The 14,416-nt window shown below is 26.2% G+C and overlaps 2 protein-coding genes across 10 annotated transcripts in view; both read right to left on the bottom strand.

The window, feature by feature from the left end:
* Positions 1-2,369: 2,369 nt before the first annotated feature.
* Positions 2,370-8,311, bottom strand: LOC107168191 (uncharacterized). Its single transcript, XM_015517512.2, has 7 exons — positions 8,203-8,311; positions 7,143-7,245; positions 6,955-7,019; positions 5,597-5,632; positions 4,126-4,240; positions 2,877-2,941; positions 2,370-2,691 (listed from the first exon to the last, which is right to left on the bottom strand). The coding sequence occupies exons 1-7, from the start codon at positions 8,290-8,292 to the stop codon at positions 2,590-2,592; spliced, it is 576 nt and encodes a 191-aa protein (XP_015372998.2). The 5' UTR covers positions 8,293-8,311; the 3' UTR covers positions 2,370-2,589.
* Positions 8,312-11,602: 3,291 nt separating this feature from the next.
* LOC107168192 (uncharacterized) overlaps positions 11,603-14,416 on the bottom strand; it is a 47,353-nt gene continuing 44,539 nt past the window's right edge. For all 9 annotated transcript variants that reach the window (XM_089219733.1, XM_089219728.1, XM_089219731.1 and 6 more), the window contains one exon: positions 11,603-13,664. The gene's annotated coding sequence lies outside the window, so the exon portion shown is untranslated. The remainder of the gene's footprint in view (positions 13,665-14,416) is intronic.

Here is a 14,416-nt window from a genome sequence, read left to right as displayed (position 1 = left end):
GACTTGTTGGTCTATTCATAGATACGTTGAAATTTTCGGTATAAAATATTTGAAAAAATGTCTTACAACGGAAAGGCTATATAAGATATAAAATTATAAATTATATATCTTTAATTTGCTAACAACTTTTATTTAAAAAAATTAAAATATGAATAAAAGTTTAAAAGTGGCTTGCTATTATTTTTTTCATCAAATATGATTTCTTTCTTAATGTTGAAGTTATATTATTACATAAGGGGATTCATTATTTCTTTAAATTTAAGGGAGTTGATTTTATAATATATTAAACTGTATAATATTGATGTGATAATAATAATTATTACTACATTACATAATACATGAGACGCGTAGATTATAAGTATATTATGTGTACAACTATATAAGTATATTTTACATGCTATAAAATTTAAGTTTCTAATTATTATATTATACAATTATTGATAATGGTTACTATAATAGTAACCTATAATTAGTATAATTATTGATTTATTTAAGTTTACAACGGACCACCAGGCCCAATTACATAAAATATCAGATAATACCAACAAATGCTCGTATATTGTAATATATGATTATAATATATAACAAATTAATAATTAAAAAAAAGTACTTATAGTTATGAATAATTACCATTTATGAAATTACAATACATTTTTAATAAGTTGAATTTTGGTATACTTTTGAGTTTGGTTGGGTTACGTTAGATTAATTAATGATAATAAATAATTAATAATAATAATTAATTTATAGTTTTTGTCATTCTATACCATCAGCTAATGCTGAGGGTGCCTATTACTTGCATTTTTACACAGCTAGTATAAACAATTAAGTATAAGCAAAATGATAATACTGAGATGAAAATTAAAATTAAAAATGTGTATATACTTTTTGTTGAGATTTTATAATAATTATTCATTAATCATAATAATTTTGGTTTTATTTAATGTATCTAGTAATTGTTTTATGATATTTTAATATAATGTAAATAGCATGACAAATTAGATCTGATTTGTCATGGTAAATAGTACGTAGGTACCTAACCACTAACTTAATAATTGTGAATGATTCCATGCCCATTTTAACGAACTGTTCTACAAATCACATCCTGATTTATAAATATTTTACTAAAAATGTTAATTTCAATTGTTCTAAACTTCAAACTAAAGTACCTATATATATAAATAAACAGTCCTACTACATTAAATAACAAAAAAAATATGTATATATAATATATACGACAGACGTATATGTTTAAAACAGATAAATTAACACCGAAACTGCAATAAAAAAAAAAGATAAAACTAAAATTATTATCCATCATTAACTATTACTAATTGTGAAATATTTATTTTATTAAAAATCACATTATTAATACCAAACATAAAAAACGACATTAAATCAATAGATAAAAACAATAAGTGGTGCTATTTTTGGTGATTAGCGAGAACCGCCTCATCGTGGTGACCATCACGGGGTAATTATAAATGTTTTTAAAGTATTATATTTAGGAAGAACTAAGAACACATAAATCAAACTTTTGTTTTGTCAAGCTCTAGTACTGTAGGTAGTAAACAACCTATAAGTAATTATTCCTGTATACATTTTACTATTTATGAAAAATTAACATTTTAGTTTACATGTAATTATTGTATGTATAATAGGTATATATTAGGTACTAAATTTAATTTTATGTGACAAATTGAACATGTTTCGAAATTGCACGCGACGAGAAGTCGTACGCAACTAATAAATATTGTCGTGCGTCCTAATGACCGCTACCAAATGACCTCGACCAATTAACGTATATCCGGTCTAATGATAGCACCATTGATTTTGAATGACGTTTTTATATTTACGAACTAGAATTTGTTTAATAAATAATATTTGAACTGTATATTGATATAAAAATATGGTAAATTAATTAACTTTTAACGGTCACTATTTTGTTTTGTTTTTTTAATTCATATCAGCTACCAGCGTGCCGTTATTCATCACAGTTGGATTTAAAAACCACACACTAATGTTTTTGACTCCAAAATGGTCGATAAACATAAACCGCATACTTATTATATATTATACCCGCATACTATTTTTATTTTTTTAATATACAGATCTGTAGATATTATTATTAATATTAATAATATGTTAACGTCAAAAACTTTACCGAGTTACCAAAAAGTTTAGTAGAAACAGTAAGACTTTTGTTTTAATTTATGATGTCACGAAGAGTTCGAAGCCCTGTCCATAATAAAAATATTATTTATGTGTTTTTCGTATGTTTTATGTTTATATTTATTATATACTACATAATATTATGTACACTATGATTTACGATTCATAATATATGTATTATAATATCACTCCATGTCTTCGTTTCATTTTAATCATATATTTGTATAATTAATCAAAAGACATTATTACTACAGAAATAGGACAATGATTATTTACTGAATAAATTTATGATAAATAATGTGCTTGTATTTGTGTATAATACCTATGTGCACCGTCTAGAGTAATAATAAATAGGTACAGTGTACACAAAAAATTCATTTTATGCGACCCGATTATCGTTCTTTTGTTGTAGGTTGATTATTTTTGATTGTCGTCATCTTCATATTCGGCATTTGTGCTGTTCATAGCTTCGATAATTGCTTGTTTTTGAATCATATGAGTCTTTGCCATATCTTGAAGCTATATTCAAGCAAACACAAAATGTAATTTAATATTTAAAGTTTTTAATTATTTCAATAAATTAAAATTTTTACTTGTAAGTAAATGTTTATATTTCATAAAATATTTAAACACTCTTGCTGTTACATAATTTTTAATTATAAAATTAAATTATTTATTTTATAAAATAATCAAAGGATCATTACCATTTTAGAGTGTTTTAATGCACACTGGAATAAAGGATAACCAGCTGAACAATGGGTATTCACGCCTAAAACATATTATTAAATATCACTAAAATTTGTTAACAACTGGTTCATACTATATTACATTTTTGAAACTTTAAAACACATTCATTACCATTTACCACGGACCAAATAATAATATCGAGAGTGGTATTTTGGTGGGCAATCGCATAAAAATTAAAAAGTATTGAAATTTAGGTACGAATTATCTTATTATTGTAACATTATTATTTACTACCTATATATGTTTAAAGAATAATATAATTACTTTAAAGTGGTTTGCATTTTAAAACGATATAAAATTAGTATCAGGTGCGTTTTGCTAGTTTAAATCACATACAAAGTTAAACAACAATAAATTTAAAACTTAAAAAATATAGATCAAAGATTTTTTTCGTATACAAGCAATTAATTATTTCTGACTGACACACGACGCGATTCCAAGTTGAGGAACGATGATATATAGTACATAATATAGACTCTATAATATTATAATATATCGTTGTACTAGAAATATAAAATTTGTGACTATATTGCCACCATAATACCAATAATAGGTATTCTATATTATAGGTATGTGAGATACATGATATAATATATGTTAAGTATAGGCTATAATAAAGCTAGGTAAATATTTTCATTAACACAAAAAAAAAGAATGAATGATTTTATTCATTTTTAGCTTTTAATAAAAAAACAGTATTTAATTACTACCCCTTCCCACACATACCTCATTCGGAATTTATGATTGCTAACTATTATGTAAAGAAACTTGGTACCTATGATCCAAAAATTATTCTAATTATTTCTACAGGAATTATTTATTTTTTTATATCCAGGGTTGTAGAAATATAGGTTAAACATTTTAATTGTAATTTTTCATGGTATAGTTTAAATTTTCTTGTGATAGCTTACAGGGGTTTGACCTCCCACACATCACCCTTGCCTACATCAATGCTTAAGAGATGTGTTGTTTGAATAATTTATTGATATACTTCGTTAATATTGTACCTAATATTGGCTATTATGTTGTATTAAGATACGATACAATCTTATCGGGTTCTAAATAAAATACAATCAAATTTATTGAAATTATAGGTATTTTACAGTAACTATCGTAATTTACTTTTAAATGCATTTTTATATAAAGCCATAAAATTAATATTAAAATATCATAAAATGTCAAAAACTAAAAAATAAAATGCCATACTGTCTTTGCAATTATTTCCAATCACTTCTGCCTCTTGCTTCCACTCGAGTACTTTGATCATTTCGATAATTTCCCAATATCGTTTTTCATTCCACTTTCCGTCGTCTGTATTCATCTATAGATAGGGCAAAATATACTCATAGACATAGTAATCATTACCTCATATACTAACATATAATATTCCAATTTCCAGCTCCAGCTAAGTAAAAAAAAAGTTAGCGGTCCCTCGATAGTTTATTATATGATCTCGAAGTAAAAGTTGTCCATTTTTTTTTTCTTAAGGGGGACCCGTGGCAACATAGGATATTGGTTGTGGGGTGGTACGGTGGGGGTTATTTTTGTATATTTTTGTTTGTAGGTTTTTAAGTTTATAGAATTGTAACACGTATTTGTGTACGTGTGTTAAAGATATGTTGCTAAAAATCCCTAGTGGTTACCCATCCGGGAACTAGCAACTGTGGCCGATACGTACGTTCAGTGCGCCTCACCATGCCACTAGTTGTTCATTAAAATAGTGTACATTTCGGTGTTTTCTTTAAGCGGACCTAACTAACTATCTACTGAATCAATTAATACCTAATAAATTGGAAAAATCAAAAAAATTGTGCAAATGATCCTTTTGCAAAAATCATCGTATTCATTTAGTTAGAAATTGAGTTATCATAAAGGAAACCTGCAAACTTTTTAATGAGAAATTATAATGAAATCTGGAATCACGGCGGCCGCGTCTCTTGCCGATCGGTTCCTCCACTCCATTTCATATACGCAGTACCTACAAAGACTTTGGAGTTTGGTGGCTTAGGTGAGATAAAATTTCGACACACTTCATCATTATTGCTATTTTACGATAAATCAAATAATTTTTTTAATTGTAATTAGTAATTATTACTAGTATATTAGCGTAATAGCTTGTTATTTATGTTGATAGTTATTATTAGGTAGGTACTGTGTTTGCACCTCGCGTACGATAATATAATATGTATTGGCATTATATAACTATAAATTAATATACCAACTAAAGTGTACAGATATTGAATAAAAAAATGGTAATATCACAACAATAACAATTCGTATAAAAAATGCCAAGTAACAAAAAAGCATTTTAAATGTGTGATATAATAAATGAATGCTAAGTAAATTGAAATTAAGTACTCTTATTTTGTTTCAATAACTTATTTACTTGGCAAGAAATTATTTTGAGTAGAAATGTCTTTTATGATATTTTAGATTAAAATGAACTTCTATTGCTTTTCGTTTATTTCGTGTCATATAAATTTTTCACCAAGTAAATAAATTCTAGAAAAAAAAAGTGTACTTTAATTAAGAGTTTACTTTACATTTATTTATGATATCACATTCTTTTAGTGCTTAAAGATTTGTTTGTTTTTTTTTTTAACTTAGCCTTTTTTTTACATGGAGTGTTTTTATTGTGATATAAATCGTATATTATAGATAAATTCGGGTTACTTACAATTCCCAATTTTTTAGATATGCATGGTAAAATACACTGAAAAAAAAATTAATATGTTTTATTAGTAAGTACTAAGTACCTATATATAAATCATTATCATAAGGTTTTGCAAAAATAATAACAATGACACATTCAATATCTATCATTGTTCTCATCACAGATATTCTACTACATCATTTTAAAGTTTTAAACATTCCCGTTTAAATTTTTTGTAGGTACCTATACTTATGCATTATCTACCTATGATTATGACTCCACTTATTAGTTATCTATAGTTTTTACTACTATCTAGGTAACTGAACATTTTAAGTATTTGATATAGTTAATCTTGTTTACAGAAATTGAATTACCTATCATAGAAAGTATGATAGATTTCTAAAAAAGCTTATTTCACATAATTTGAGATCATTAGAATATATAATATATAATATTTTTTTTATTGTTGCAACCGTTTTAATTCACTTTTTTGATTGACAAATAAACATTTTTATTTTCATATTTTCAAGCAGAATATGTTTCTGAAAATTTTGATGTGTATAACTATCGAATACAAAACTAAGAGTAGTTAATTATTACATATAGTTATAATTTATAAGTAAGTACCTATGTTATTTAAAATTTTGATGAGTGGATATAGATGGCATTAACTTCCAAACCTTCACTCATTAAAAATATTAACACTTATTTCTGATTAGTAATACGTTCAAAATTAAATTGAAGATCTTAAGCGGAGCAATGAATGGTATTGATTTACAATAATGTGGTTTTATTTTGAGTGTCAGGTAGTGTTATCTTCGGGAGCAATAATGCAGTATAATGATTCTAATTTAATCATTAATTTTGAGGGAGGTTTCTGGTAGTGAATCTGATCGTAAGTAAAAGATGTCCAATGATGCTAGCCAAAATAAACAGAAAAAATGAATTCATAAAAAGTCAGAGTATTCTGCGTTCTTAGTATAATATAGTAGACATTTGTTACCTAAGGTTAAGTGTGTGACATACACGGACAGTATAGTATAGTATAAATATTAAATACATAAGTTGAACTTGAACACATGATTGAAATTTAAATTTTGTGACATAAGATAGGTATTCGAACGCAGGTAGGTATACATATATTATAATAATGATTTACCCTTATGCGATGTTTTTATTGTTCAAAATTTTAGAATATAGGTATAAACTGGAATAAATAAACTAAACTATGAAATGACCAATTACTATAGTTATTTTTTATGAAATAAAATCATTACCTATATTTATATTAATATTTAGTTATGCGTGATTTTGCGATTTGATTTTACATTTTGGATAAAATTACCTACAATATATTTATATGTAGGTAGGTAGGTACTTACTTTACAACCGTCGTATTTGACATCAGTACTATTTAAATTTGGATCCAACAAATCGCTACACGTTTCTACATATAGTTATTACTTTATTAGTATACAATTAATAAAACATACGAATAAGTATACCTCTTCTAATGATTAACATAAAATGTATAAGCTGGAAATTTTAATAATATTGTTATAAAAATTACCAATATTTAGACCTAGTTGTGACGAGCAAGTTAAAAAACCATTAAAGCTTTCATCCATCAATTCTTGGTAATTTGTTATGCGGACTTCTGCGTACGTCAATCCCTGTGAATATATTATATTATTATAATATACTATAATGCTTGGTGCTATAATGTATACCTAAATATGATCTCGGTATTTTTATTAAGAATTTGTTAATTTATACAACATTATAATATTGTTACAAATTATAATATTAACCTAAAATTCATAAGTACCAGACCTCGTATTTGTCAATTATTTTCAACACTTAATATAATAATTATTAATTACACTTGTTCACGTTCACATATGGGTCATTCAAAAAGAAATATTAAAAATTAAACATAAATAAAAATATAAAACCGTTGGTTAATACCTAGAAGTCATTTTAATTATTATAATATATTATGACCATTTAGGAAATCGTGTGTTTTAGCTTACACAATATATAGCATATAACTTATAGTTTGCGACTTAAGAATTGATAAATAGAAATATATGAAATATGAATACAAAAATATTATAATATTGAAACCATAAAATTAAGAATATCTAAATTCAAGACTGTGCAATTTTTTTATAATTTGTTAAGTTTAATTTTTTTTTTAAGCTTACGTAATTAAAAATAAATTACATTTTTTTTTTTTTTACTTACTAGCCCTTCGTGCTAGTTTTACTTATTATTCGAACGGACCATAAGTATAAACTAGGACCCCAAACTAACCTTATGTAAATTCATAATATAGGTACCTACGCGTAACTTTGCGGGGCAATTCGTGGAGCTCTGGGGCCACGAGGATTTCCCCCCTCCCACACTTTGCTTTATTATAGCCACGGCCACTGTATGGATAGTAATAACTAATAAGTAATAATGACAATAGTTATGGGAGTTATGGCTATAGTAGGTATTATAGCCGTGTATAGGTAGTAATATTTGAAAGCTCATAGTAACTTGCAATTACGTTAATGGCGTTAATGCTATAGTCATATAAGACATACCTATACAGATGCGAAAAAGTATATAAAAATTACACTTACGGTGAAGATTAAACAAATTCCGAAAACAAATGACATATTTGACAAGGTTTGTGAGGACGATATTAGTATATTACCAGATATTGTGCTCATTTAAAAGTGAGTTCAGTTTTTAAACTGTCGTGCACAATTATCAAACAAAATGTAAAATTAGAATACATATTATTTTCATGTTTTTTTTTTTTTAAATTATCAGGAAGTGAAAGCTGTAATATAAACCTATTACCTTAGCACAATACACATAAAACATCGTATTATAAATTGCAATACCTAGGAATAAATGATCATTATTATTACGATATAGGTAAATAATCTGATTTTTGAATACCTAATTTGTAACAATTTCATAATATTATTATGGACCATCCGAATAAATAACAAGTACCTGCATAGCTATGACAATAGAGCGAAACGTGATTGTGAACTTTTTACCTTCAAAAAAAAAAAAAAAAAAACACATGATTTCTCACAATAAATATTTTATACTGTAGTATAGGTTTTAAAGACATTCACAATAGTTGTTATGTAATCCTATATAAAAAATGTCTGTATAAAAATAAATAATCGCTATATAAAATAATTAATTATAATGTATTATAACATACGTCAACGTCAAAGATGTATTTCTTACATTTTATTAAGACTGCAGGTATTGAAGTATTCATTGAATAATTACACTGGTATAATACGCCGCGTACCTATGGTATTATATCTATATTAAATTATAGTATCTCTATAATAGTTTATGCTCTTATATTAACCTAATCAGGAACTCAAAATTTTGGTCAAATCGTCGTCAACAAATAATGTGCCAGAATGCTTTTTGTTCGTACGCTAGTGATGCAAAAATCCATATTTATGTAATATACTAATAATATGTATGACAGCTGTCATATTTAGCTGGTGATTGGGTACAGTAGGGTAACCATACGTCCCGTTTTTGATCATCATCGCATGTCCTGTTGTCCCAACAAACTTCAAACGGGACGCATTTTGTCCCGTTTTTAGAAGATGATCCCGTTTTAATCCCGTTATATCCATATTGTTATGTGTAAAAAAAAAATGAATCAAAGAAATAAACACAAAAGTTTTGAAGTTTGAAAGTTATTTAGTATATAACAGTTTTTGTGGAACGAGTGTAGATTGTGATGAACTGATGAATAATAATTTAGATAATGATGATGAGTAATCAATATCAATTCAAATAGAGTAAGAATACACTTATTTGACCAATCTTTCTCAGCTCACAACAAAAACTAATCCAAATAAGACGTGTTTTATTTAAATTAGTTTTTTTTTTAAGAGTATTTACCTAAAACCGTTTGTCCCGTTTTTTGTTTTTTATAAAAATTGTCACCCTATAGGGTAGTAAGGTACAGGTACGGATTGAACCGGAAGTTTTCGCGGTGGTCCGGTTGGGCGTATATCGATTCCGCCGATTTTATATCAACTCCGCCGGCTACTGTTTATAATATCTACGCATCGATTCTGCCGGACACTTTTCATCCCCCCCTTCCCCATTGTATATGTATTTTAAAACGTATGGTCTAATTAGAAAGTTCCTAAGTTCACTTATTTAAAATACGTGTCCAAATATTATCAAAAGTAATTACTTATATACATTTTAATTTTATACCTACATACAATTATCAGTTTATTCAATTTAGACATGTGACCAAATTTGATCAAAAGTAGTAACATTTATATATTTTGATTTTGAACTATATAATTATTATAATTTTATAAAATTTAGATTATACATTTTATAATATATTCACATATTAATTAGATTATGCATTTTCATTTTGAATTATATAATTATTATAGTTTTATTCAATTTAGACATGTGATTAAATTTTATGAAAATATTATAAAATTTGATCAAAATTAGTTACATTTATACATTTTAAAATAGACATACAATTGGTGGTGGGGGGGATGAACAGTGTCCGGCGGAATCAATGTGTAGATATTATAAACAGTAGACGGTGGAATCAATATAAACCTTTTTCCTAAGCAGGTAATTTCGGCGGAATCAATAAATCCCCGTCCGGTCCTCCCGTAGCTTACTTTTATTTAAATTTAAATTAAATTTTTTTTAACAGATTTTAATAATAAATTTAAGCCAGACTGTATTGTCATCATATTTTATTAATATTGGATTTTATCAATATTGTGACTTGTAAACACGGGAGAAGTTGTTTGATCCACGGTTATAGACTTATAGTCTACAAATAATACCATCTTAAATCGTGATTTGACTACAGATTATTAATTATTATCCCGTAAGATAGCACCATTAAGCAAATTTCCCACTGTATATACAGCTGCTTAGGGCTTTTTTTTTTGTGTGGGGGGGGGGGGGGAAATTGGAAAATTAATTACTTTATATTTACGAAATTGTTGTACATCGACACATAATCGTATATGACATACGGATACGGATATACGATATACCTTATACCCATATTTTTTTGAGTTCATTATAAGTATAATAGTATTGCCGCTGTACAAAAACTGCTTGGATTTTCGAAATGTATCCAAACACAGACATCGCAATTCGTATTTTTGTGTGTACACCTGCAGCAAACTGTTCAAAAGAACTTGCGTTCACAAGTAAAACAAGTAAGACTAAACAGCATGGCAATTCTAACATTTGAGTCAATCTTCTTGTTCCATTATTATATAAATATATTATAAAATCAACTGTTATAGTACAACCAATTACCATGAAGGTAACTAGCTGATCCTCGTGCACTTTCGTTGCTCGTCGAAAATACGATATGATATGTATCTTTCTATGATTCACAATTTGAGTTTGATTCGTCATTAAACACCCGCGGCGTAGGTGTAGTGATAGTCAATATTACACTACTAACCAAAAAAACAAAATAAACTAATATACATAAGCTGCAGGAACTCAACACCCCTTGAACAAAATTCGTTTCAGCTTTAATTGTAGTTTCCTATACGGGTAAATATTCCTAAAATTACTTTTTTTATGGTACCTAATGAACAAAATTTGAGTGTGAGAAATAAAAAAACCCAATAAATCATAAATCTATTCTGTTTCGGCGCTTGTTTGAAGGAACTGCATGCAAACAAGAAACATATTCTATTTTTAAGAACAGTTTTCCATGAAAATTGTTTTTAAAATAATTCACTTTCGCTGTACAACTGTCAACTACTTCTATACAGCGGATTGTTTCATAAAACAACACAACATAAACCGTTAAGAGTTATGAACTTGACATCCATACCGAGAACTGGTTAACTTTATAATCTACAGTCCAACATGAATTTAAATTAGTGAATATTTGGAAGGGGGGTACAATCCAATTGGTCACATACTACCCTGTTGGGCAAAGATCTTTTGACACTGAAATGAAATATTAACATACTATTGAAACAAAACCTTTGGTTTAATTCATGAGAAGATTACAACATCAATTACAATTATAATTGCACAACAATAATTAACATTTAGAACGATTATTTACAACTGATTGTAAAATATATTAAATTTATAATTATTTTACACGAATATTGATTTTTTTTTTTGTTCTTTTTTTATGTTTCATAAACTACTTCTAAGTTTACACAATAAAATATAATTAGTATTATTATGGACGTTATGGTTTAATAGCATACACATTATATATTATGAAGAATTAAAAAAAAAGAAGTATCAACCAAAGACAAATAATCGATATACCACAAAATTAAATATGAAAATACAAATTTACTTTTAATCCAATAGTTAGCGTCTACCATATGGCCATAGTTAAGTCAGTGATGAACTGATGAGTCTTTAATTTTACTGTAGGGCTTTTTGTTTTAAATAACACCTTACATTCAAAAAAAATTATATTGATGTAGAGCAAAAGCATATAAATTGAAAAAAAACATATAAGCAATAACATCAATCTAGTAATTATATACACATAGTATCGTATATTTATTTAAACATTCATATTTTAATTGTATTATTTTTTAATAATAATAATATATAATATAAAACCATAAACAAGCAATATTAACGTCGAGTAAATAACATTCTTAATATTACATATAATATTAAAGATTCATTGTTTGTAATATATTATTATATTATATTATGGTTCAGGTGAGAAAACATACAATTGACATGCTATGACGTTAAGGAATATACAATAATATGTTAGAAGCAGAGGTCGCGACAAAACCCTACAACATAGTAATTAATGTATAATAATTGTAAGTAAAAAAAAAGAAACAATAATAATAATAATTACAATCAATATAATATTATAATGTATAGTGATTTTGTACAATGTTATAAAAATAATAATAATATAAGTAAAAATAATGACGATGATGAAAATAATATGTTATATAATTTAAAATTAGTTTATATTACATTGTCGGTGCCAAAACAATAGTCAATTGAATGATTATGAAAACAAGGTTTTGATAAGAGAACGATCTTAAGTGACGGCTCATTTACAACCGCCTGTTGTTTTGGCACGAACAAATATAGTGGTGACATTTGTTCATATACATGACACCTTATTTTAAAACCATAATATTTAGTTTATACATTATAATAAAAGGTGAAATCTGTTACACGACAGCTATTTATGACATTATAATATATTCTAATAATAATGAAGTTTTAAGACCAATATGTACAATACAAACTAAAAAACACACAAATTTTATTATTTATAGTATAATTACAATAAATGAGCTCATTTTTCTTTTTGCTTTTTAAAATATGAAATAATTGAATGTATTTTTATACTAATAGCATATGTTATATCATAGTTCCCCTGTACAAAACATCATTTATCATTTATTATCAATAAATGGATTATCAATAATATTAATAACAAATGAGCTATAACAAAAAAAAAATAATAATAATAATAATAATAATAATAGTAGTATAAATAAATTCTTAAAATTATTATTGTATTATTTACATTAATCCTCAAAGGGGCAGCGCAAAAAATTATAAATTATAATAATATTGAGATCAATTATGACCATAATGAGTTAGGAAACATTACCACTAAAACATAAATTTAAAAAAGACAGTACAAATCAATTTTTTAAAACAGAAAGAAAACATTAAAAACAGATATCTATAGGTCTATTGAGTACATTTTTTATTATTAAATCTAAAACATTATTCAAGTAATTGATTATTTGACCATGAGTTTGACATAATTGCATCATTAAATATGTTTTTTGTGACCCAGTTATGATCAAACAAAATTATTCATTGATTGATTGTTATAAGCATTTAAGTAAGGAAATTATAACCCAAACATTTTTTTTTCAGATTGTTTGACTGTCAGTTATTGAGCTTAGTTAAGATTTTGATGAATCTTGAATGCGGTTTCTTCATAATATGTAAATAATTCTAAGTTGCAACAGCGCAACTCTGTACGCGATAATTTTTCTAATATTTATTTTCCGATCTGAAAATAAAAAATTCATTAATATAGCTAAGCAAATATAAAATTTGATTGTTTCTAAATAATGATTGTAGCTTTAGTTAATTAGATATTAAAATTGTGACAAGTTAAATGTTCAAACATATAGTTCCAATAATACCTAATTCTATTCACAGTACATATTTAATTTGGCTACTTTGATGTATTATGTTTAATGGTCAAATTTAATTTAATTTAAGTATATTGTTACAGATAATTTAGTTTATTTATTTTAAATTTAAGCCGAATTGATATATATTTACATTGTTGATTCTAAATAAAACTGAGACAGAAATATTTTATGTAAGTTCTATAAGGAAAATAGTACAACTCTCCGTGTATTTTTTGTTATAAAAAGAACTCCACACATAATAGTCAACAATCTTCAACATACATTTGTAAGGCAAAAACTTACTTAATGTAACAAATTGAAATTAATAACCAATACATTCAGTGGCGCCAAACCCTATGTTAAGATCAGGCCATGGCTTGACATATTATTATGAAAATTTAGGATAGAGCCACTTCATATTGACCACATTCCTCTTCACGATACGCCATTTTTGCCAATATTAAGAAATTGGACCTCTTGAAATATTTTTTGCCCAACTAGATTTTTAGGACTTCAAAGCCACTGAACATAATGATCAATAAGCAATAAGTGATAAAAGATGTCAAGGAGAACAAGAAAACAGAAATTAATTTTAAAATAGATTATATTAGTCTATCAATTAAAA

Source organism: Diuraphis noxia, unplaced genomic scaffold (assembly GCF_037042655.1).
Source record: "Diuraphis noxia isolate RWA-SAM2 unplaced genomic scaffold, SU_Dnox_SAM2 contig0002, whole genome shotgun sequence".
Lineage (NCBI taxonomy): Eukaryota > Metazoa > Arthropoda > Insecta > Hemiptera > Aphididae > Diuraphis > Diuraphis noxia.
This window is presented reverse-complemented; position numbering and strand designations above follow the sequence as displayed.